Source organism: Callospermophilus lateralis, chromosome 7 (genome assembly GCF_048772815.1).
Source record: "Callospermophilus lateralis isolate mCalLat2 chromosome 7, mCalLat2.hap1, whole genome shotgun sequence".
NCBI classification, from domain to species: domain Eukaryota; kingdom Metazoa; phylum Chordata; class Mammalia; order Rodentia; family Sciuridae; genus Callospermophilus; species Callospermophilus lateralis.
In genome coordinates this window covers 15920898-15945999 of record NC_135311.1, presented here as the reverse complement: position 1 = coordinate 15945999, position 25102 = coordinate 15920898, and the positions used below count along the sequence as shown (strand labels likewise).

General features: G+C 36.2%; 1 protein-coding gene across 1 annotated transcript; it reads left to right on the top strand.

The window, feature by feature from the left end:
• Nucleotides 1–14060: 14060 nt before the first annotated feature.
• Nucleotides 14061–14993, top strand: LOC143404060 (vomeronasal type-1 receptor 90-like). The gene has a single exon (XM_076862415.1). The coding sequence runs from the start codon at nucleotides 14061–14063 to the stop codon at nucleotides 14991–14993; it is 933 nt and encodes a 310-aa protein (XP_076718530.1).
• Nucleotides 14994–25102: the final 10109 nt, after the last annotated feature.

The following is a 25102-nucleotide window of genomic DNA, read 5'->3' as shown; positions in this document are numbered from 1 at the left end:
AGCATGACTCAGGAGAGAGGTGCTGGAGGGGACTAACATGGGAACAAATTGAGGAACCACAGTTATTGATGGAAGTTATAAATGAAGTTATCAATGAAGAGGAGAGTGTCTCACTCAGAAAGCTGTTTTGAAGCAATTCCAGTAGCCACAGAATTGCTTCCATCTTGATTTTCTTTCCTCCTTCCTTTTCATCTCCCACCCTCTTTACCTCTCATTATCTTTTCTCTTTACCTCTCATTATTCTTTTCTTTGCTGCACAAAATTTTCCTGTTCACTCTACCTATTTTATTCTCTCAACAAAGGCAATTATTTATTCTGTTACCAAGGTTGAACCCAGTTGTGCTTAACAACTGAGCAACATTCCCAGCTCTTTTTATGTTTATTTTCAGGCAGGATCTCTCTGCTTAGGAATTTGTTAAGTTGCTGAGGCCAGCTTTGAACTTGTGATCCTTCTGCTTCAGTTTCCAATGTAACTGGGATTACTGACTAAACCAAGGTGTTTAGAAATCAAATTTTACTGAGAGGTAAATGTATTGATATTTAAGTGTCATTATTATGACGTATTTTCAGAAGAAAGACCAGAGAAATATATCTTTCCACTTTATATTTATTCATATATGACACTGTGGTTTTCATACTTCAATCTTTTATGCAAGGCTGTATGCATTTTGAAACATGGTAGTGGGCTAAGATCTGTTTCCTATGAAACATCCCCGAATCCAGGTTCACATACTTTGAAAAATAAGAGCTATACACACACACAAAATCATCCACATGAGGCTTATTTACCATTGTCTGAGCATAAAAGTACTATTCTTTTCCTTTGAGGACACCTTCTATAACAGATGCAAGACAAGTACTGTCAGACTTCAGATGCAACACTATGATTACCAGTTACTGAGAGATGAGCTAGAGCTGTCTGTCCTATACAACTTCATCTTGGAAGCCTCAACCCAAACTCCCAGATAAGAGGTGCTAGAGGAAGATCCTAGGTAGACCCTGGAGGAAGGAATTTTGAAGTCTTAAAAGGTGTCTGAGGTAGTGAATATTGTAACATTATCCAAAGAGTAGCCACAAGTCTGAGATGACTTCCAGTTGTTCTAAATCTTACTCGTGGTGGACAGCCCCTTTTCATCCTTGGTCATGGATGTGCCAACTGCAGTGTTACAGGTTTAAACATGACAGGTCCATCTACCAAAGCCTGAATTATATTTTTTCTTTAAATCAAATGTTTCATTGCATTTACAGAATGTATGCAGAAACTATTTCTTCAGTTATCTACTCAGAGGCAGATGAACCAGTGAGCTGTTTGGTTAAAGTCCCACTTTGTTGTTTTGTATAAAAACATCCCCAGATTCCACACTTGGGTTTTTGGCTTGTTCCACCTAGTATTTATATCAGTGATCCTTGTGATTTTTCATTTCCTAAACCTGTGATTCTCTCTGTTAAAATTTTCCTACTATACAAAACACACAAATGACCTGCAATGATAATTAGCTCAGCACCCTCTGTCCCCCCAAAAGTTATCTCACTTCTCATAGGATTCTGCTTCTTATCCAACACTGAAATGTTGTATCAAAACACTGAGCTGACACTCAACTGAAAGATCAATGTCTCATGCTCTTCATTCTGCTAATAGATTCTTTGAAACTTCTACACAGGTGCTCTGGGTATTCCCTGGCCTGAGAAAACTATGTGTCTCTGAGTATCTTTCTAAGGTTTTTTCCTGCTTTCCTGAGCATTTTTTTCAAGGAAATAGACTCTTAATAACTCTTCCTTCCATTAGAAATACGTTTGGGCAAAATCAAAGATTTAAATCATAAAAATCATTTATTCTTCAGTCCTTATTTTTTATGTAGACACTTTTCAAGGAGTTAAAACTAATTTTACAGTATTATAAAAATAAAAAAATTTAGGGCACATGTTATGGAGATTTAAAAAATGCCAGAGTTGTAGTTATTTCCCTGTTATTTTCACCACATAGATGCAGAACTGTGAGTTCATATGAAATATTAACTAAAGGAGACCCTGAACATATAAGTTCTGAGCTCTGAGCATCAGTATGAGAAAAACTAAAAACATAAAGTTATTGATTTTATAGTACTAATAATGGAGAAGAAGGCCATACCATCTGTCTGTCTGTTTCCCTGGAATGTGTTGAGAACAGTTGAGGCTATGTTCTGAGGCCAAGAGAGTATTAGATTAAAAAAAGGAAAAATAAAATCTATTATAGTACTAGCATGTGAGGATCCAGTTTGCCAAAATACCTCAATATTAGCCTAGGCATTTTTCTCTAAGTTATAACATCTTTAATATACTATATTATTTGTCTCAAGACAAATGTAGGTACTAATAAATAAAAAACAAATAATTAACACTTCCATAGTGTTTCATACATGTCAAGCATTTTTCTCAATGGTTTTAGGTTTATTGTCAATTCCAAAATGCTTTGGGAAACGTATTAATCATATTCCCTTTAACACATCAATGTTAAGTGACACGAACATTAGTTAAATTAATTGACAATGCTCACCTAGGTAGTAATGGGTAGGACCTTGTAAAACAAAAGCAACCATGGAGGAGGATACATACTACAAAATCTCCATGACTCTGTACTTCCACAAATAAATTATGAAAACTGGGTCTTTTTGGATGATTGACCTAGAAGATAATTATTTCCAGCTTCCAAAATAGACACCAGTTATCTTGCTGACCAACATTTATGTAAGCAGCAATGTCTGGCATGCTGTAGATCCAAATAAAAAATAGCACAGTATCTCCACCCTTAAGAAGTCTAGAGGAAAGACAGAAAAAGGAAAGAAATAAATATAAAACCTCCATTAAATAAGGTAATTTATGATATAAAAGAAAACAGAGATAGTACTGCAGGCTTATTAAGAAATGTGTGATATGGATCTCTCAGGGGAGATATGCAAAATCATTTCATTTGGTGGGTGTAGGCAATTGGCAGAGTGCTTGCCTAGAATGTGCAAAAGTTCAATCTTCTGCACTTCCAAAACATAAAATGATTTAAAAAATTATAAATTCATGATTTGAAATAATGAGTGATGCTGAGTGAAATTTTTAAAAATCATCTATTTAATTACACACTTACTAGAGTACTGGCATGGCACCCAGGGCTTCATGCATGATGTCCAGCATTCAAACACAGAGTTTCACTCCCAGCCCTCAACTGACATTGAAATGAGGAATCAAGAGTCAATCTTACTACACAGAATTATTTTGATAAAAGGATTATGATAAAGGTTGAAAATTGTGAGACAAAGATTAGATGCATGTCAATTAAAATGCTTCTGCTGTCAAACATTGGTGGTTCTCTTTCCAGAATCATTACTTACTTCAACTCTCCAGGATGATGAATGAACATTCCAGAAATACTGCCTTAATTTTTTTATCCCCAGGCTGGCATTGGGATCTCAGCAAACACCTTTTTGCTTTGCTTCCACATTACTGCTATCCTTGTGGGTCCTAAGCCCAGGTTTACTAACCTCGCTCAGTAATATCCTGGCAAACTGTATACAAAACCATATTACAAATAGAGTGCACATTATCTCAGGGATGCAAGGTTGGTTCAATATATTAAAAGCAATAAATAAGGTGCATCATATAAACAATAAAGACAAGAATCATTATCTCAATAGATGCAGGAAAATCATGTGACAAAATACAGCACTTCTTTTTGTTCAAAATACTTAGAAAAACTAGGATTACTAGAAACATACCTCAACATTTTAAAAGCTATCTATGTTAAGCCAAAGGCCAACATCATTCTAAATGTAGAAAAATAGAAAACATTCCCTCCCTCAACTGGAACAAGACAGGAATGCCCTCTTTCACCATTTTTATTCAACAAACCCTTGAAACTCTAGTCAGAACAATCACATAGACTAAAGAAATTAAAGCATACAAATACTAAAAGAAGAACTCAAGATATGACTATTTGCCAGCTATAAAATTATACATTTAGAAGATGCAAAAAAATTACCATAAAACTTCTAGGACTAATAAATGAATTCAGCAATGTAGCAATACAAATTTAACTCCCATAAATCAAGTGTTTTTCTTTTTTTATTGGTTGCTCAAAACATTATAATGATCTTGACATATCATAATTCATAGATTTGATTCAAGTGAGTTATGAACTCCCATTTTTACCACGTGTACAGATTGCAGGATCACATTGGTTACACATGCATGTTTATACATACTGCCATACTACTGTCTGTTGTATTCTGCTGCCTTTCCTATCCCATTCCTATACCTCCTCTCCTCCCCTCCTATCATCTCTCTCTAGCCCATCTTCTGTAATTCATTTCTCTTTTTTTCCCCTTTCCCCTCATATCCTCTTCTAGTAATTTTGTATAACAATGAGGGTCTCCTTCCATCTACCATGCAATTCCCCTTCTCTCTCCCATTCCCTCCCGCCTCTCATCCCTGCTTAATGGTGATCTTCTTCTCATGCCCTTCCTCCATGCTCTGTTTTGAATCACCCTCCTTATATCAAATAAGACATTTGGCCTTTGTTTTTTAGGGATTGGCTAACTTCACTAAGCATAATCTTCTCTAATGCCATCCATTTCCCTGAAAATGCCATGATTTTGTTATTTTTTAGTGCTGAGTAATATTTCATTGTATACAAATGCCACATTTTTTATCCATTTGTCTATTGACGGGCATCTAGATTGGTTCCACATTCTAGCTATTGTGAATTGTGCTTCTGTGAACATTGATGTAGCTGTATCCCTATAGTATGCTCTTTTTAGGTCTTTGGGGAATAGTCTGAGAAGGAAGATAGCTGGGTCAAATGGTGGTTCCATTCCCAGCTTTCCAAGGAATCTCCATACTGCTGCACCAATTTGCAGTCCCACCAGCAATGTACAAGTGTACCCTTTTCCCCACATCCTCACCAGAAAGTGTTTTTCTATATATAAGCTATGAATCCATTGCAAGATAAATTTAAAAAATTATACCATTCATGTTAGCCTCAAAAATATTTGAGAAATCAGTTTAGCAAAATAGGTGAAAGGCCTCAACAATGAAAACTAAAGGAAGAAATTGAAGAAAACCTTAGAATATAGAAAGGTCTATCATGCTCTTGGATAGGCAGAATTAATATAGTAAAAATTGCCATGCTACCAAAACTGTTATACAGATTTAATGCAATGCATATTAAAAGCTCAATGACATTTTTTATAAAACTAGGAAAAAAATCATGAAATTTATTTGGAAAAATAAGAGAGCCAGAATAGCCAAAGCAATCCTTATCAAGAAGAATGAAGCAGAATGCATAGCAACATCAAAAATTAAAGTATACTAAAGAGCAATAGTAACAAAAATGGCATGATATTGTCACCAAAAAGACTTGTATTTGAAGGGTATAAAGTACATGACCCAGAGAAAAACCCACATAAATATGGCTATCTCATTCTAGACAAAGGTGCCAAAAACATACATTGGAGAAAAGATAGTTTTTTTTCAAAAAATGGTGCTGGGAAGACTGGAAATCCATATGCAGCAAAATGAAATTATACCTTTATCTCACCCTGTACAAAAATAAACTCAAAGTGGACCTGAGACTTAGGCATTAGAAAAGAGACCATGTAGTTAATAGAAGTAAAAGTAGGACCAAATCCTCATCATGTTGGCTTAGGACCTACTTTCATTAAGAAGGCTTCTTAGGTACACAAAATAAAATCAATAAAGTTAATAGAATAAAACTAAAAACTTCATGTCAGCAAAGAAAAAAATCAGTAATGTGAACAGACAGCTTACAGAATTGGCAATAATTGTTACCCCATGCATCTCAGACAGAGCACTAATTTTCAGGATACATAAAGAATAAAAAAAAATCAAAAATCAAATAAATGATTAATAAATGGGCTAAGGAACTGAACAGATAGTTTACAGACGTGTCTTCACAAATATTTTTAAAAATGTTCATCATCTCTAGCAATTAGAGAAATGAAAATAAAAACTACTCTTAAGATTTCATCTCATTTCAGTCAGAATGGCAATTTTCAAGAATACAAGCACTAATAAGTTTTAGCGAGGATGTAGAGAAAAATGCACATGCATACATTGCTGCTGGGATTGCAAATTGGTGCAACCATTCTGGAAAGCAGTATAAAGATTCCTAAAAAAAAAAAAAAAAAAAAAAAAAAAAAAAAAAAAAAAAAAAACCTTGGAATGGAACCACTATTTGATTCTGCTATCCAATTCCTTCATTTGTACACAAAGGATCTAAAATCAACATATTGTGGTGATGAAGCCATATCAATTTCTATAGAAACTCAATTCACAATAGCTAAACTATGGAACCAATCTAGATGCCCTTTTCCAGATGACTTGATAAAGAAAATGTGGCTTATATACCGAAGGGAATATTACTCAACCTTAACCAATAATGAAATCATTGCATTTTCTGGTAAATGGATGAAACTGGAGGTCAAAATGCTTTAAAAAAATAAGCCATTCCCAAAACACCAAAGGCCAAATGTTTGCTCTGATAAATGGATGATGATTCATAATGGGAGGAGTAGGGAAGATGAAGAATCTTGGATTGTGCAGAGGCAAGTTAGAGGAAAGGTGGGGCTGAGGAGATAGGAAGCGCAGTAGGGTGAGACAGACCTTACTATCCTTTGTACATACACGTTAACACTACTGGGGTGACTCTGCAGCATGAGCAGCCAGAGGAAAGAGAAGTTGTGCTCCATTTGTGTACGATTTGTCCAAATGCATTCTACTGTCATCTATGACTAAATACAACAAATTTTAAATGAATTAAAGTGTTAGAAATAAAATAAAAATATATAAAAAATTAAATTTCCCTCTCATGTGGCTCTGGGTAACTTATGCTTTGGTATTTCTGGTTGTAACTGTCTTCTGCAATTTTCAAGCCTACCTAGGCCCATTCATGTGGAAATTTAGCCTATAGCAGTGCAGTGGTCATTGTATATGTTTGAAATTGGTTCATTTAAATTTTCTAGTAGTCTAGAAATAACAATTTTTTTTCATTTGTTATCACACCTGTATTGCCCCTTCATGTATTCATAAAGAACTATCTTCTGATTGCAACATCTAGAACATAAGGAGGTCTGCTAGTAATGATTGCACATTCTTTTCACTTCAGGTCACAGAGCTTTGTTTGGTCTCTAATTCTTTATATAACTTCATATAAAGTACACAGGAGACTGTTTCTAACTTTGCCTCATTATCTCAGAGAAAATACAGGGCTCCCCTGTAGCTCCATTAGTGAGGAAGGGGACTGATCATTGAGATTCTTTGAGCAAACTCCCAGGTTGTACTCTGTCTCAGCTCTGCTATGTCCAATCTGCCTGTTATCTCCTCAACCTGTGACCTCAGCTCTATCTCTGCATTTTTTATTATCCATTTTTAGATTGATTTTATATTTTACTCACAGCTTGAAACAAAGGAGTACAAGTTTTGAAATGACGGTGTACAGAGCTGACTCTACTTAGAAACCAGGTGCTCTGTATAAGAACAAACTGGGGAAGTGGGGTCCATGAGACACTGTATCAAGGTGACTCTCAGAGCCACTGGAAAACCACAGATGGTGCCAGGAATACCTCAAGAAAATAAAGAGATCATAAACTGTGGAAGGGATTAGGACTAATTAATCTCAGTATCAAAATGAAAGCAACTGGAATTGTCAACCTGATTAGGACATGATCCCAATCAACATCCCTCTCCAGATGCATCCAAGGAACTTAGAAAAAACTTTGGAGCTCAGCTCTCCCAGGATTGCTGTTATCCACCAGAGAAGAAAGTAAAATTAAGAAACAGGGGACATGTTCCACTGGGGAAACCACAATTCTGTGTTCTCCAGTGGGATCTATTCATCTTTCTACAGATATTAAAATGACAGGCCTGCAGAGGCAGGATTTAAAAACATCTTCTCCTTAACACTTACAACTCTTTGGCTCTTCTCAGCTATATGGAGTCCTCCCCTGCCTCAGCCATCTGAGTAAGTGCCTCTGTTTTTTTAAAATGTTGATGGACCTTTATTTTTTTATTCATTTATTTATATGCAGTGCTGAGAATTGAATCCAGTGCCTCACACATGCTAGGCAAGTACCCTACCACTGAACCACAATCCCAGCCCCAGTACCTCTGTTTTCTCAGATGCAGAATTAGTGTTTCAATGGTCAGAAAGACTGTGTAAGAAAGGAATTTGAGCCTATTAGTGAGGTTTCCAGAAGCTGCAGAAGAGATATCAGCTCCAACACTCTAACACAGCCAGGAGGAATGTGTTCTGTTTGGTGTAATGAGGATATTTTCTTCTAAGAATGTTTGTTTGTTTAATTTAGATCCTCCTGAAGTTAGTCTATTTTTCAGAGGGACTATCAATTAATTTTAGTTTTTTATTTATTTTTAATTTAATGATTTCCAGTGAAAAAACTTACATATGGTATCAATTTTAGAGACTTTATACTAATCACTTATATGTGTATATATATTATCAAAAAAGCCATGTTTTAATTGAACATTCTTATTACTTATAATTTTGCTTCTATCATCTTGATAAATCAAATAGATCTCTCATTGATATAAGTGACTCTCATAGTTTGAAGAACTAAGTTTTGAAGCCTTTAGAAGAAAATGAGGGACTATGTTTAGGATCTAATTTCATTGAGGGAAAACCCACACTAGTATAAAATATCTACTTGAATTTTCTTATGAAGCCTTTGTATTCAATGCAATTTAACAAATTAAAATTGTCCTGATCCTATGTTCTATCAGTTAAGAAATGTCACATGAGAGAACTATGATAACAAGATTTTTAAGTTCATTAAACATTTAAAAAAATCAAATGAATATGCTGGTAGTTTCCCTTTCCTGGCTCCAAAACACCCAGGAATATAATTCACAATAGTTTGGAATTATATATGTATATATAATTATATTAATTATATATGTATATATATATATATGTGTGTGTGTGTGTGTGTGTGTGTGTGTGTGTGTGTGTGTGAGAAATATATATATATTTCAATTTCTACACTATTGAAAATGTTTCAATTTGATTTTGTTTAGAAAAACTTTTAGGTCACTTAAATCCCATCCTACCCTGGTAGCAGTACCTAACTTTCAGATTTTTTTCCTAAACTCAATTTTTTATGTTTTTAGCATGGATAGAAAAACGTGAATCTATCTCATTTTCCTGTCACTAAGGCACAGAGAACAAGAAGAGAAAGGAAAGCCAAAGCTGTTGATCTGGAAAGCAGGACTGAAACTCCCATCACTACATCAATCAGGGAGAAGGACTCTCCTGCAGGACTTCTGATTTTTTTCCACTAATGTTACCTTGGCATCTGTGAAGAAGCACCTCTGGGGCTTCCTGTTTATTTACTTTAAAAATACACTTTGTCTTATAGTGGCTTTTATCTGCAGAAATTTAAATATTGGAAATATAAATATCATAGCTGTGTGAACCCTGAGTTTTACAACCCTGACAATTTACAAAAGCAACTGATAATTCTCACCTCTATTTTTCACAAATAGCTGCAAATCATTTGCCAACATATTGCACAGGCTTTTTCTAATCATATTGCTGGCGTTTGTGAACTTTACAACAGATGTGCCCATAGGACTAACACCTGCTGGGTGATGGTTTTTGCATTCCCTGAGGTGCCTACCACCTTGCCCTAGTGCTTTTCATAGATTTCCTGCACAAGTAGTGCCACAATATAGCAAGTTCTGCCTACATTTACCTCAGTCCCAAACCCACTTGCTTGAAGTAGAACTAATCTCACCTGCCTCATCCCTTTTGCCCAATTTTACCTTAAGTGAATAGTAGATGTGGATGGGGGAGGATTGACAACAGTGGTGAAGCTGTGCTCTGTGGTAATGATAATCCAAAACATGTGGGTCTGCACATGCATAGCTAAGTGCTGAGTAAGTAATAGGATTCTTTTGTCATCTCATCCCTAAGAGAGAGGCAGGAAGATGCTCACACTGCAGATGAGAGAACAGATGTGTGCTCCCTTCACTCCTTCACCATGGAATCTGCACACCCAGAAGGTCCCAAGAGCCCCAAAGTTGCAGTGGAATCTGCAGAGGGTCATCCTCCTCCTTTAATTCTCTCTACTTCTGTCCTGATCTTTAGATCATGTCCATTGGCTGAGGAGTTCTCACTAGTTTGGGGGTAGATGTATGATGATGCATGTATCATAAGCCACCCATGATTTGGTGATTGCACATTTGCACACTCTCTAACATGACAGCTTTCTTGATCTAGATATTTAAAGGAAATCTTAACCATGAGGGCCCCCCAGTCTTCAATATCACCTCAAAAAAATGAAAGTTCTGAAGGTTTTAGACATTTCTTTCTTTCCATGTGTGATTTCTTTTTCTCATCTATTCATTTAGCCTTTCCTTTCTCTTACCAGATGTGGATTCTTCAAATGTGACTTATTTCAGAAATTTATGTTAGATTCACTGTGATTTACACATTCTTACATACAGGATGTCAAGACAGGGCATCTTGATTTCTCCAGTGCATAAAGCACAATATTAACACCTGTTAAAAGAGGGCATCCAGTTACCAAGCTGTCAGCATCACTCCTAAAACCATTATCTGAGGACTATTTTTCAGATCACCCCACTGATGTCAGAAAGATTGTGCTCTGCCCTGCGATCTCCTAGACTGCACTGTTCCAGGCATGAGTGTGGTGAATCACAGGAGGAAAGTTGTGCTGAAGGAATTCTGTTAGCTTCTCTCTAAGAATGGTCCCCGTTCTTCAGGATGCTTTCTAACAACAATGGTACGTCAGCATGGACATCACTATAGAACTTTTGTTACAATACCATTATGATATATTTATATAATTTCAATCATACATACATTTCATATGCAGTATTTACTGATTTGATTTTGGCTCAAAACTGGAGATATCAGGAAAATTAGAAAAGTATTTTTCTGGGGTTTCTCTGGACATTACATGGAGATAGAACAGTTGTGCTTAGGATCACATCAAATTGTGTCCCTTTCTTTCATGCATATATTAGGAAACAGTCTAAATTTTTCCTGTTACTAATACAGAAATTCACTTTCAGAAAACAATTTTTCACTGTTTTCAAGACAATGAACTCAAAAAAAATCCATACATTCTGGAGTGTCATTGTAAATTCATGGATGGCTCTGTTCACACCTGGTTTTCATTACTGCTGTTCGCAGACCTGCAGATTCCTCAGTCACACTGAACTTAATGTCATTCAATGGCCTGAGACACAGGTGATTCAAAAGTTTTAATCAATCAATATTTTAATGCTTGTTTTTATAAGGCTCAAATGTTTAAAATGAATTAAAGCAGATCCTGTATGTCACAGAAATGATACGATAGAAAGGAATTTTTTCTTATAATACAATTTTTTTCCTATCGGGGGAAGAAATTTCAAGACATTTATTTTTGTTAGTAGGGATTGTACCCAGGATTAAGGTTAATAACTCAGCAACATACCCAATCCTTTCTACTTTTTATTTTGAGTCAGGCTCTCACTAAGTGACTTGGGGCCCTGGTAATTTATTGAGGCTGATTTTTAATTTGGTATCCTCCTGTGTCAGACTCCTGTGAGTGGCCTAAAACAATTTTTAAAAGTTATGTAAATGTGAATCTATTTGTACTTATAGTGTAAATACCCATAAATATTTGATTTGTGTAAAATAATTGATAAGAATAGGCATATGACATTTACATGTATGCTGATGTTACAAAATAAGAGAACCCAGTACTAGTGATCAGATGTAATCCATAAAAGCTTGGATACATATGGACATTTGATATATATCTTTCTAATCATTTTATCCTGGAATTATAATGGAAAACAACTGCAAAACACTGAATGAGTGAATGGATCAAATTTTGTCAATTTTCCTGATAATTGCTTGGGGAAAAATTGTCCTTTGCTCATGGTGGTAGACAGTTTTCATTTTCCACAAATATTGCATATTGGTACTCATACATTGAACCTGAAAATTTCATCATACAGAAACTGAGAAGAGAAAAGTGTCCTATATCTCTTATTAGAAATAGAATGAGATAGATGGTGAATAAGGAATGCCAAAAAAAGAGTGAAAAGTAACTCAGGATTTAAAGTACAATAGGGTGGTTGCCATCAATGATAATTACTTATAAAATTCAAAATAACCAGAAAAGTGTTTACAGGTTTCCAACATAAAAATGAGAACATTAAAAAAAATGGAAATTGACCTGATTTGATCACAACACAATGTTTACACATGTTGGATTATAATTCTGGATCCCAGATCCAAGTAAATTATTAGATTCCAATTAAAATAAACAAAAATCAAGATTTCAAGGTTTTAACCAAATATCTACATAAACTCAAGTTTTTACATGGTATTCCATATTCATGAGTATTTAGCTTTTCTTAGTTTCTCTTGGTATCTTTTTTAAAATTAATTAATTAATTTATTTATTTATTTATTTTGGTATTGGGTATTGAACTCAGGGGAACTCAAATACTGAATGAACCACATCTCCAGCCTTATTTTATATTTTATTTAGAGACAGGATCACACTCAGTTACTTAGCACCTCATTTTTTTTTTCTAAGGCTGGCTTTGAACTTGCAATTCTCCTCTTTCAGCCTCCAGAGTCACTGGGATTAGAGTCTTGCACCACTGCACCCAGCCTTAATATCTTGACTGATAGATTTACATGTTGTAAAGAGCCATGAAATGATTCAGCCTTACATACAGGATTTTCTGATGTCATTTATTTTTTAATATATGGCTGGAAATGATTTAGAATACATATTTACTATTTCAGGCACTTTAATTAAAGCACAACATGTTTGTATAGGAAATATCTCATTGGTAGTTTAACATCAAATTTTCTATATCAAATTCATTTTTGGGCCTCTGAACTGAAAAGTTGCTTGTTTCCTGGAAGAGATAATAAGACTCTTTTGAAGACTCATCTTTCAGGCATGAGTAAAATTATTTTTTTTAATAAAATTCTTACAATTGAACTGAGTATGTATTTTTATCCATCACATTAATTATGACCCTGATTTCAGATGACTGAGTAGAAAAGATTAGAATATGTTCTTACTAGTATTTGAAACTGGACTTGGATCACTTAGGATAGCTATTCTGGTGATGATACTAACATGCATATAAGATAGATGGCTACACTGTGTCCTAAAATATGACTGAAAATCTTAGTTCAGATAGTGATAACATGCTCCAAAATTATAAAACTTTTTCAGGCAGCAACAGAAGTAGTTATTAAAATAACTGAATTAAGTTTTCCATGTAACATGCATGAGAAACTACAGAATTAAAAATTAAAAAATACTGGCCAATATTTTTCAAGGTCATTATATGTTAGAAACACTTCGTATTTGGAACTTCATCTTCTGCACAAATAACAGCTCTAGAATTAAAGTAATATTACTGCCCAAATTTTGTAGATGAGATGATCAGTGTTTAGTATCAAAGACAGCTTAAGATTACACTTGAAAGTAATGGAAGATCTCAGGTGAAATTTCAAACAATGTGTTAGAGTATGTAATGCTTAATATTGGCTCAGTTGATATATTGAAGATATTAGGTCTGGTAATAAACCAAAATAAAGATGGCACTGAAATAATATACCCATGTATAAAACCCAAAATTTGTAGAACTTTCAAGGTGTACTTAAAGCTTAACTAAGAAGAGAAATATATATAAAAAAAAGTCAGGATCTATACCAGAAAACCTCAAAATGAGATTATAATCTAAAATTATTTTCAATAGCACATGGTAATTCTGAATGGATAAAAAAGTTGATACACAGTTGGAGCCATACTATTGTTGCATAATTCAGGAAAATGATACCTGAAGAACATCAGAGAGACTTGAGTGCTGAAGTGAGAAAGGTGTGTTGGGGTGAATCCACACATTTTCTGATGGTAATAGAACAGGGTGAGATTCAAAGGGTGACAGTGTTTGGAATTAAGTCTTTTTATTTATTTTCTCCTTAGATATATACTACATGATTCTTTCCCCAAAAGATGGAAAAGAACTACCAACTATATAATTATATTGGTATAAAAAGTGCATTTTTTTCTGAAGTTGGCCTTGGGATCTCAGGCAACACCATTCTTCTTCTCTTCCACATCTTCACGTTTCTTCTCCACCACAGGCTTAAGGCTATTGACCTGATCATTGGTCTCTTGGCCCTAATCCACCTGGGGATGATGATAATTGTGGTGTACACAGCTACAAATATTTTTGTGTCTCAGGACTTTTGGGATGACATCAGATGTAAATCCATAATCTACTGGCACAGGTTTTTCAGGGGCTTCTCTATTAGTGCCACCTGCCTGCTTAGTGTCCTACAGGCCATCACCCTCAGCCCCAGAAGCTCCTGCTTGGCAAAGTTTAAACATAAATCCCCACAGCAGACCCTTTGTTTTCTTGTTTTCTTGTGGGCCTTCTACATGTCCTTGAATACCCACTTCTCATTGTCTTCTACTGCCATTCCAAATGTGACCTCAAATGTCATTGTGTTTATTACTGAACCCTGCAAAATTGTGCAAATGAGTTATTTCCTCAGGCATTTATTTTCTGTATTTGGTATATTCCGGGATGTCTTTCTTGTAGGACTTATGGCTCTCTCGAGTGGATACATGGTGGTTCTCTTGTGCAGGCATAAGAGGCACTTTCAGCACCTTCCCAACACCAGTCTTTCTCTAAAAGCATCCCCTGTACAGAGGGCCACCTGGACTATCCTATTGCTTATGAGCTTCTTTGGGCTCATGTACTGTTTGGACAGCATCTTCTCCTCCTCAAGAACTATGTGGAGCAATGATCCTGTCTGTTATTATATTCATTTGATGGTGGCCAATGGCTATGCCACAACATGCCCTTGGCTGCTAATCTGTACTGAAAAACGAATTATTAACTTCTGGAAATCTTTCTTTGTGAAGATAGAACATATTTAACTACTGATGATAGATAAGTTTCCCTAGCCTGCCAATACACTGGCTTTTGAACAATAAGTCACAGCATAGAATATATGCTCTCTGGATTAAGAGACTATGGACATATGCACGTTGGGTTAAATCTATTACTTTGAGACATGTGAATAACAAATATATTATAGAAATGTCAATGTTTTACCTTTTTGAGATAACACAAGGGCCCAACTTATTTGCTTGGTGTAAGCAAGAAATTCTTTTGAGTCTCACCTTCATGATCTGAGTTATCTATTATCAACACATTAAGAGTGTATATCACTTTTTAATAAGTGTTTAAAGGAGCTGTATTGTTCCTAACAAAAATGTCAATAATTTGTGCCAAGAATTAATGCCTTTTCTGTTAACTTTTATTTTATTGTCTGTTAAAAAGAATTAAATGTAAGGACTCAAATTATCATATGTACACCAGAGCTCAGAGTAGCATTATTAATGGCAAACCCTGGTGGAAACATCAATGCCCCTAATCATAGGAATGTATAAGTAAAACATGGCCTGGACATACTATGGAATATAATTTAGCCTGGAACAAAAAAATGCCCGAGGTAGTAATTAGTGAACTTTGAAGACATTATTGCAAGTGACCTATCAGTCACAAATTATCCAATGCTGTAATATTTTAATGTAGAAAGTGGAACTGAGAGTAGAAACCTATATAGACAGAAAATAGAATGATAGTTACCAGGGTCTGAGAAAGTGAGTCAGTGGGGTGCTCTAATTGGACAGCAACACAATAGTTTGAGAAGAAAAAGTGCTAGAGATGGATTATGAATATTTTCACAACAGTATAAATGTTCTTGCTGAGTCTGACCTGCACTTTTAGAGAGCATCACAAAGTTCAATCACAAGAATGGGCCCCAAATTGAAATGGGTGGCACCTCATATGTGTATAATATGTCATACAACTTATTGCCATGCATATCTAAAACAACAAATAAAACAAAGCTTTTGGAATAAAAAAAAGTATCAAAATGGTAAATTTTCTGTCATGTGCACTTTACCATAACAAAAGTTGCCCAATGACCTTCTTTATATTAAGTGAAATATACCCATTACAGAAGGACAGACACCACATGTTCTCATTCATTTGTAGGAAACAATAAGTAGTTCTAGTAGAACAGAATGGAATGGTGGTCACCAGAAATTGGGAGAGCAAGGAGAGGACAAGTGGAAAGAGTTCATGGAGGGGTATAAAAACAGAATGGAGAAATCACTCTGTGTCAATAACTTTGGCACAGTAGGGGGACTATTGGTTAAAACAACTTAAAATGTGCAACTTAAAATTAAATTGAAAAACATAAAATTAAATTAAAATTCCAAAAACAAAAAAAAGAAAAACAGCTGAAGAGATTAAAATACTTATTGCTGTGGTCTGATTTTACAAATTATATACATGTACTGAGTTATCATAATGTACCCTGAAAAATTCATATATAAAAATATGCCCTTAAAGAGAGTTTCTATTCCACATAGTTCTTGAAATTCTAGACAGAGAAATTAGATGAAAGAAATTAAAGAAATACAAATAGGAAAAGAAGAACTCAAACTACCATTATTTACCAATAACAAGATTCTATACTAAGAGGATCCAAACAAATCCAGCAGAAAATTTTTCTAGACTTAATAAATAAATTCAGCAAAGTAGCAGAATATAAAATGAATACCCATTAACCAAATGCATATCTACACATCAATGATAAATCCTCTGAAAGAGAAATTAGGAAAAGTATCCCATTCACAAGAGTCTCAAAAAAAAAAAAGTCTCCCATGCTCTTGGATAAGCTAAATCAAAATTGTCAAACTGCCCATACAACCCAAAGTGCTATACAGATTCAATGTAATTCCAATTAAAATCCAAACATTATTTCTTGTAGAAATACAAAAAGCAATCATGAAATTCATTTGGAAAATTAAGAGACCCAGAATAGCCAAAGCAATTCTTAGGAAGAAGAGTGAAACAAGGGGCATCACAATACATAACTTAATCTACACTGCAAAGATATAGTAATAAAAAAGCATGGTATTTTCACAAAAATATACATGTGGATCAATGGCACAGAATAGAAGACAGAGAGATAAACTTAGATAAATACAGGTATTTCATATTTGACAAAGTGACAAAGAACATACATTGGCAAAAAGATAGCCTCTTCAACAAATGGTGTTGGGAAAACTGGAAATCCATAGGAGCAAAATAAAATTAAACCCCTATCTCTAACCATGTACAATACATAACAAACTTTATCAAGGACCTAGTAAATAGACCAGAGACCCTACACCTAATAGGAAAAGAAGTAGTCCCAAATCATTTTCATGTCAAATTAGGCTTGACTTTCTTAACAAGACTCCTAAAGAGCAAGAAATAAAATTAAGAATCAATAAATGGGATTGATTCAAAATATAAATGTTCCTCTAAGAAAAAGAAAAAAATAAGGTGAAGAGACAGCTTACATTTTGGGAACAAATTTTTGCCACAGGCATGTCAGATAGAGCACCAATAGATAAATAACATAAAATTCTTAAAACCAAATAACAAACAACTCAATCAATAAATGTGATAAGGGGCTGAACAGACACTTCTCAGAAGAAGATACACAATTTATCAACAAATATATGAAAAATATTCAACAGCCCTAGCAATTAGAAAAATGCTAACCAAAAGTACTTCAGTCAGAATTGCAGCTATTAAGAATAAAAATAAGAACTGGGGTTGTGGCTCAGTGGTAGAGAGCTTGTTTAGCATGTACAAGGCACTGGGTTTGGTTCTCATCAGCACATATGAATAAGTAAATAAAACAAAGGTCTATGAACAACTAATAAGAATATTAAAAAATAACAACAACAACAACAATAAATGTTGACAAGAATGTGTGGAAAAATGAATATTCAAACATTGCTGTTGGGACTGCAAATTGGTGCAGCTAATATGGAAAGCAGTATGGAGATTCCATGGAAAACTGGGAATGAAACTACCATTTGACCCAGCTACCTCACTCTTCAGTCTATACCTAAAGGGCTTAAAAACATACTATAGGAACACAGCCACATCAATATTTATAAAAGCAAAATTTACATTAGATAAGTTGTGAGGCCAACTTAGATGTCCTTTAGTACATGAATGGATATACACAATGGAATATTACTTAGCATTAAAAGAGAATAAAATTATGGCATTTTTCAGGTAAAACGAATGGAGAATATAATGCTAAGGGAATTAAGCCAATCACAAATAAGCAAATGCTGGATGTTTTCTATGATATAAGGATGCTGATTTATAATGGGGATGGTGGAGAACATGGGAGAAATAGACAAACTTTAGATAGAGCAAAGGAGAGGAATGGTAAGGTAGGGGGGATTGTGGCAGGAAAAATGGTAAATTGATATGGACATCGTTACCCTAAGTACCATATGAAGACATGAATGGTGTTATGCTACTTTGTGTATAACCAGAGACATGAAAAATTGTGCTCTACATGTGTAATATGAATTGAATTGCATTCTGCTGTTATGTACAACAAATTCAAATAAATAAAAATAGATGAATAGATAAACAAAATGTGGCTCATATACACAGAAAAAAACATTACTTAGCATTAAAGGAAAATAAAATTATGGCACTTGCAGGTAAATGGATGGAGATGGATAATACCGTGGTAAGTAAAATTACACAATCTTAAAAAAAAGGGGGGGGGACTGAAAGTTTTCTCTGATAAGTGTATGCTACTCCACAATGGGGTGGGGAGTCATGAGATGAGTGAAGAAATTTGGAGGGGATAGAAAAAATGGTGAAATGAGATGGACATCATTACCCTAGGTACTTGTAGGATTGCAAGAATGATGTGAATCTATTTCATGTACAACCAGGGAAGAAAAAAATACTGCTTCATCTGTGTACAATGAATTGAAGATCTATCTACTCTCATGTATAACTGATTAGAACTAATAAAAATGTATTTTAAAAAAGAATGAGAATTGCACTGGGGATGTGGCTCAGTGGTAAAGTGCTTGCCTGGCATGCATGAGGCCCTGGGTTCAAACACCCAAGCACCAAAACAAAAAAAGAGACAGAGAATTATAAAAAAAAATGTTTTCAGTAACCTTATAAGCATCTGTGAAAAAACTCTTAAATAAAAATTATTTTACATGTCATGATCCAAAGTATTCCAAAAAAATAATAATAATAATTTTTAGAATCTCCTAACAGTTTTAAGGCTTTTTAATGAATTGGGTTCAAGTCAAATTTTTGGTTTTTTGTTTGACCAGGGATTGAACCTAGTAGTGATTGAACCCAGCTCTGATTAACCACTGAGCCACATCCCAGGCCCTTTGTATTTTTTATTTTGATACAGGGTCTCAATAAGATGCTTAGGGCCTTGCTACATTATTTGATACTCTCCTTAAACTTCAATCATCTTGCCTGAATGTCTCAAGTAGCTGGGATTACAGGTGTGTGTCACCTTGTAATTTATCTGAAGAAGGAGGAGGGTTTTTTTAAGCAGATGTCTGTGCTTCTCAGTCTTATAAGGGTACACTGCCTCATGTATTGACAGGTTCTTCATTTTCTTGGTAACATATTTTACATGAGGTCAAAATGTCAAATTAAAATTGTAGAGGAATAGATGGAAAATGATTAGCCTTAATAATTCATGCTATGAAAATTATGTATTTGTAGTATTGTTTTAATCAGAAAAAGTAAAAAAGACAACAGAGTTACTTTTCTAAATAGAAGTCAATATTTTATGGCATTAAATATTTTAAATGATAACTGTGGGAAATTATGTAATGTCATAATCTACTGCCTACTAATATCATTGCTCCTCTCTGGTAATTATTGCCTTTAAAGTTTTGACCTAAGAAACAACTAAAAATTAAGGACTGTTTCAGGTAACTTGTAAAAAGTTTGCACATATATACCTTCTAAATAACAAAATCATCAAAATACACAATAGCACTGCTTTAATTAATGATCATGTCTCACTACTTGAAATGATGGGATGCTGAGCCACAGGAGTTGCAGAGAAGGAGAAGTGGAGAAGAGAAGGAGATGTGGAAAGATCCTTCATCAAATAAGCTCTATACACAGCATCAAGATGTCTGAAAAGATACTCAACAGCACATGTCACTGGGGGAAGAAATTCAAAAGTACTAGAAGATGCCAATAACCACTCATAAATAACACACACTCACACAAAGCTCAATAGCAAAGAATACTGGTTGGTTGCAGAGCTCAGGATGGACCCTTGATTGTTACTGGGATGCCATGTACAGTCTTGTGGGGAAAGAGCACTGTAGATTGTATTCTTAATAAAGCTACCATAGGATCTAGCAATCACACTTTCAGATTTTACACACATTATTTGTAAACTAATGCCCACAGAAATGGTTACTGAAGGTTTAATTCTTATCCCTAAAGCCAATTTAATAATGAGGACATGGATCTTAAAATAAGGAAAAGCAGGTATAGTATTGCTTTGCTAACAAAGGAGAGCACAGGGGACTCCAGTCATAGAGGCTGTGATTCCACTCATCACAGAAAACAAGGTTTTGTTTTGATTTTGGGTACTGGAGAGTGAACTCAGGGGCACACAAACACTTAGCCACATCTCCAGCCCTATTATGTATTTTTATTTACAAGCAGGGTCTCACTGAGCTGCTTAGCACTTCCCTAGCTTTGAACTCATGATCCTCCTGCATCAGTCTCCTGAACTTCTGGGATTAGAGGCATACCCACCACCTGCATGGCAGAATAAACATTGTTTTAAAAAAAGTATTTAAAAGCTGCCTGCTAGATACTTCTTCTATGAGAATTATGATTCATTTCTTAATTTGGGAAATGCCATTTCTTAGATATTCTGGTGCCATCCCTAAAGTATGAATTCCTTGGTTCCTGTAGTGGATGTGTGCTCAAAGTTGTCTGGCTCCAGTATGGGAAAACTTAATCTTGTTCGCTGCACTCAGGAAAAGAAGTGGGAGTGGGGGAAAGAGGAAAGGAAGCCATGTCTACCTCAAAAGAATTCTCAGTGGCAGTGTGGCATGGGTTATAATTAAAGCATGAGGTTGACCACTGCTACATATGCAAGTGATGACAGCAGCTTCATTATTGAACACTGTAAACTGGAAGAAATACAAACACTATTTTGCAAATTAATGGAGAAGTAAATGTACTTCCAAAAAAATTTTCATTGAAAACCCCCAAAATATAGCCTGTTTATTCGTTCAAAAATGAAACTTAAAAGGATTTCACTGAGTGACAGAAGCCAGGATACAAAGAATACTTCTTTTATTCCACTTATGCAACATTACTGTGGAGACAATTTTAAGTATACCTAAGACTACTGTTTTTCTGAATTGGACAAAATAGCAACACTTGGATTAAAATTGGATGTGGCCTGGAATCCTGTGCCTGCAGTCCCAGCTGTTCAAGAAGCTGAGCTTAAGCTCACCAGTGTGAGACCAGACTGGGTATCACAGCAAGACTCTGTCTCAAAAACAAACAAACAAACAAACAAACAAAAAAACCCCAGAAACAACAATAACAACAACAACAACAAAATACCAAGTTCACTTTTAAAGTGAAGGATATTTTTTGTACTGTGCTGGGATGACACATAAATGAATACCTGCCATTTTTCAAAACAATGAAATTCATTTTACAAAGCCTGAACTCTAATGTAAGTAAATGAAAATAAGAACTTTAAAAAGAAAGTGAGGTAAGGAAATTTTACCACTGTTTGAAATGGAAATTATGAGACTGTAGATAAGATCTGCATTAATGTATATCAACACTGTACTCTAATAGGTAAGGAAATACTCTATATACAACCAGAGATATGGAAAATTGTGTTGTATATATGTGTAATAAGAATTGTAATGCATTCTTCTGTCATTTTTTTTAAATCAATAAAAAGAAGCATTGAAGAGAATTTATGAACTGCTACTAAAATTAAACAAATATGCATATGGTGGCTAGTTGGAACTAGGCTGTGTGCTGTTGGACAGCAAATTAAGGTGAACGGAGACCCTCATCATTATACAAAATACATGTATAAAGGTGTGAATTTGGTGTCAGGATACCTTATTTATAATCAGAGATATCATAAAATATGGTATAATGGTGTATTAAGAATTGTAATGCAAAAATAAAGAAATAAAATCTATGAGATCAAAAAAATCAAAGAAACAAACAAAAAGAGTCAAAATGGAAATCTAGACTGAGCCTGCTACTGTTCATCATGGTCAGAGACAATGATGTGAACTTGCATAGCTTGATAACGGTACACATGGAGAAATCTAGAAAGAAAGAAGCAAGTGTCTAACTACCACAGTTAGTATATATACAAATATAGCAACCAGTTCTGTGAAGATGGTCCAGAGCAGTGACACCTAGTGCTTGTGTGTTCCTGTATTATATTTCTTCAGAGTTCTTTTAGTGAAATTATATTTCATATAAATTTTCCCTTTTATTTAAAAAAAATTGCTACATAATGCTTTGTTTTTCACAAATAGTTTAGCAGCCAGAAACACACCCATAACCCCATCTTCTTGAGAGGCCAGGACAAGAGAATTTCAAGTTGGAGGCCAAACTTCTCAATTTTGACAGACTGCCTTAAGTTGAAAGAAAGAAAGAGAGAAAGAAATAAAGAAAGAAAGAAAAGAAGAAAGAAAAGATATGGATTAACTCAGTAAGAGAGTGCCCCTGGGTTCACATCCCTGTGATTTATTTTGTGTGTGTGTGGTATTGGGACTCAAAGGACCAGGAGCAGACTAAGCTAGTGTTTTGCCACAGAGTTACATCTTCAGCTCCCCATGTAGCCAAGACTTTTTTAAAAAGATAAAAAAAAATTAGATACCAGTTTAAACTCAGCAGGCCAGCTCAATTTAATAAAGAACTGAAGAAACTACTTCTTGGAACCTGCTCCTGTCGGAGCATGCACCAAGTCCGGAGAGGCTGAATCCTGGCTCCTGGAACTGCTCTGGCCCAGGGATAAAGAACCCGCGGAAACTGTTTCTCAGTCCGGGTCCTGCTGAATACTGTGGAGGCCAGAGGGGCGGAGCAGAGCTGCCGCCGGAGCCTGGAACAGGCCCAGCGACCCGCCGGCGTGGTGTCGCATCGCCCCGGCTAGAGCGGGGGCCAAACAGAGCCACCGCCCGCGCCCGGAACAGGTCCAGCAATCTGCCGGCGGGGTAGTCAAGACACCCCATTTGGAGTAGGGGCAAAGCAGATCCTCCACCCGCGTCCGCAAGGTAGGCAGGCCTGTGACAGACTGGCAGAACAGGCCCAGCGGCCTGCCGGCATGGTAGACACGTCACACCACTTGGGGGAGGGGCAGAGCAGAGCAGCTCCCCGAGCCCGGATCAGGCCCAGAGGCCCGCCAGCGTGGCAGCCACATCACCCCATTTGGAGTAGGGGCAGAGCAGAGCCGCAGCCCGCGCCCAGAACAGGCCCAGCGACCTGCCGGTGTGGTAGTCACGACACCCCAATTGGAGAAGGGGCAGAGCAGAGCCGCCGCCCGCGCCTGCAAGGTAGTCAGATCTGCGACTGACTGGCAGAAAAGGCCCAGGGGTTCGTGGACGTGGTAGACATGTAACCCTGACTGAAGTAGGGGCAGAGCAGAGCCGCTGCCTGTGCCTGGAACAGGCCCAGAGGCCCGCCGGCATGGTAGTTACGTCACCCCAGTTGGAGTAGTGGTAGAGCAGAGCTGCCGCCCACTCCCAGAACAGGCCCAGCGACCCGCAGGCATGGTAGTCATGACACCCCAATTGGAGTAGGGGCAGAGCAGAGCCGCCGCCCGCGCCTGCAAGGTAGTCAGATCCGCGACTGACTGGCAGAACAGGCCCAGGGGTTCGCGGACGTGGTAGACACGTCACACCAATTGGAGGAGTGGCAGAGCAGAGCCGCTGCCCGCGCCTCCAAGGTAGGCAGACCTGCGACCGACTGGCAGAACAGTCCCAGCGGCCCGCCAGCGTGGTAGACAGATCACCCCAATTGGAGGAGGAGCACAGCTGCCGCCCACCCCTGCAAGGGAGACTTTTCAACTATACAAGAGCAATATAAATATATAGGGGGAAAATTTCAAAAACACAACAGTTTCACCAAGCAGAAAGAAACACGAGCAATATGAAAAGACAAGGAAAGAAAGGACCACAAGCAATGCAGGTCAACTCAACTTTAGAAGAAGTAATAGCTGCAGCAGATGGAATGTCAGATAAAGAATTCAGGATATACATGCTGCAGATGATCTGGAGTCTCAAGGAAGACATTAGACAGCAAAATCAGACAATGAAAGATCACTTCGACCACGTCGACAATGTATTGCATAAACAAATCCAAGAAGCAAAAGATCAACTATACAGGAAGATAGAGGTAATTAAAAACAAACAAACAGAAATCCTAGAAATGCAGGAAGCAATAAACCAACTTAAAAACTCAATTGAGAATGCTACCAGCAGAGTAGAACACTTAGAAGATAGAACATCAGACAATGAAGACAAAGTATTTCAACTTGAAAAGAACATAGACAGCTCAGCAAAACTGCTAAGAAACCATGAGCAGAACATCCAAGAAATATGGGACAATATAAAGAGACCAAACTTAAGAGTCATTGGGATACAGGAAGGTATAGAGGTCCAAACCAAAGGAATGAGCAACCTATTCAATGAAATAATACGAGAAAACTTCCCAGACTTGAAGAATGAGACAGAATCCCAAATCCTAGAAGCATACAGGATGCCAAATGTGCAAAATCATAAGAGATCCACACCTAGACACATTATAATGAAGATGCCCAACATACAGAATAAGGAGAGAATTTTAAAAGCTACAAGAGAAAGGAAGCAGATTACATTTACGGGTAAACCAATCAGGATAAGAGCTGATCTTTCAACACAGACTCTGAAAGCTAGAAGATCCTGGAATAACATATTTCAAACACTGAAAGAAAATGTCTTCCAACCAAGATTCATGTATCCAGCGAAATTAAGCTTCAGGATGGAAGATGAAATTAAAATCTTCCACGATAAACAAAAGTTAAAAGAATTTGCAGCAGAGAAGACCGTCAGAACGGTGCAGAGATCAC

Excerpts from the sequence above, each read along its gene's own strand:
- LOC143404060 (XM_076862415.1), top strand. The coding sequence starts at position 14,061 with ATGGAAAAGAACTACCAACTATATAATTATATTGGTATAAAAAGTGCA.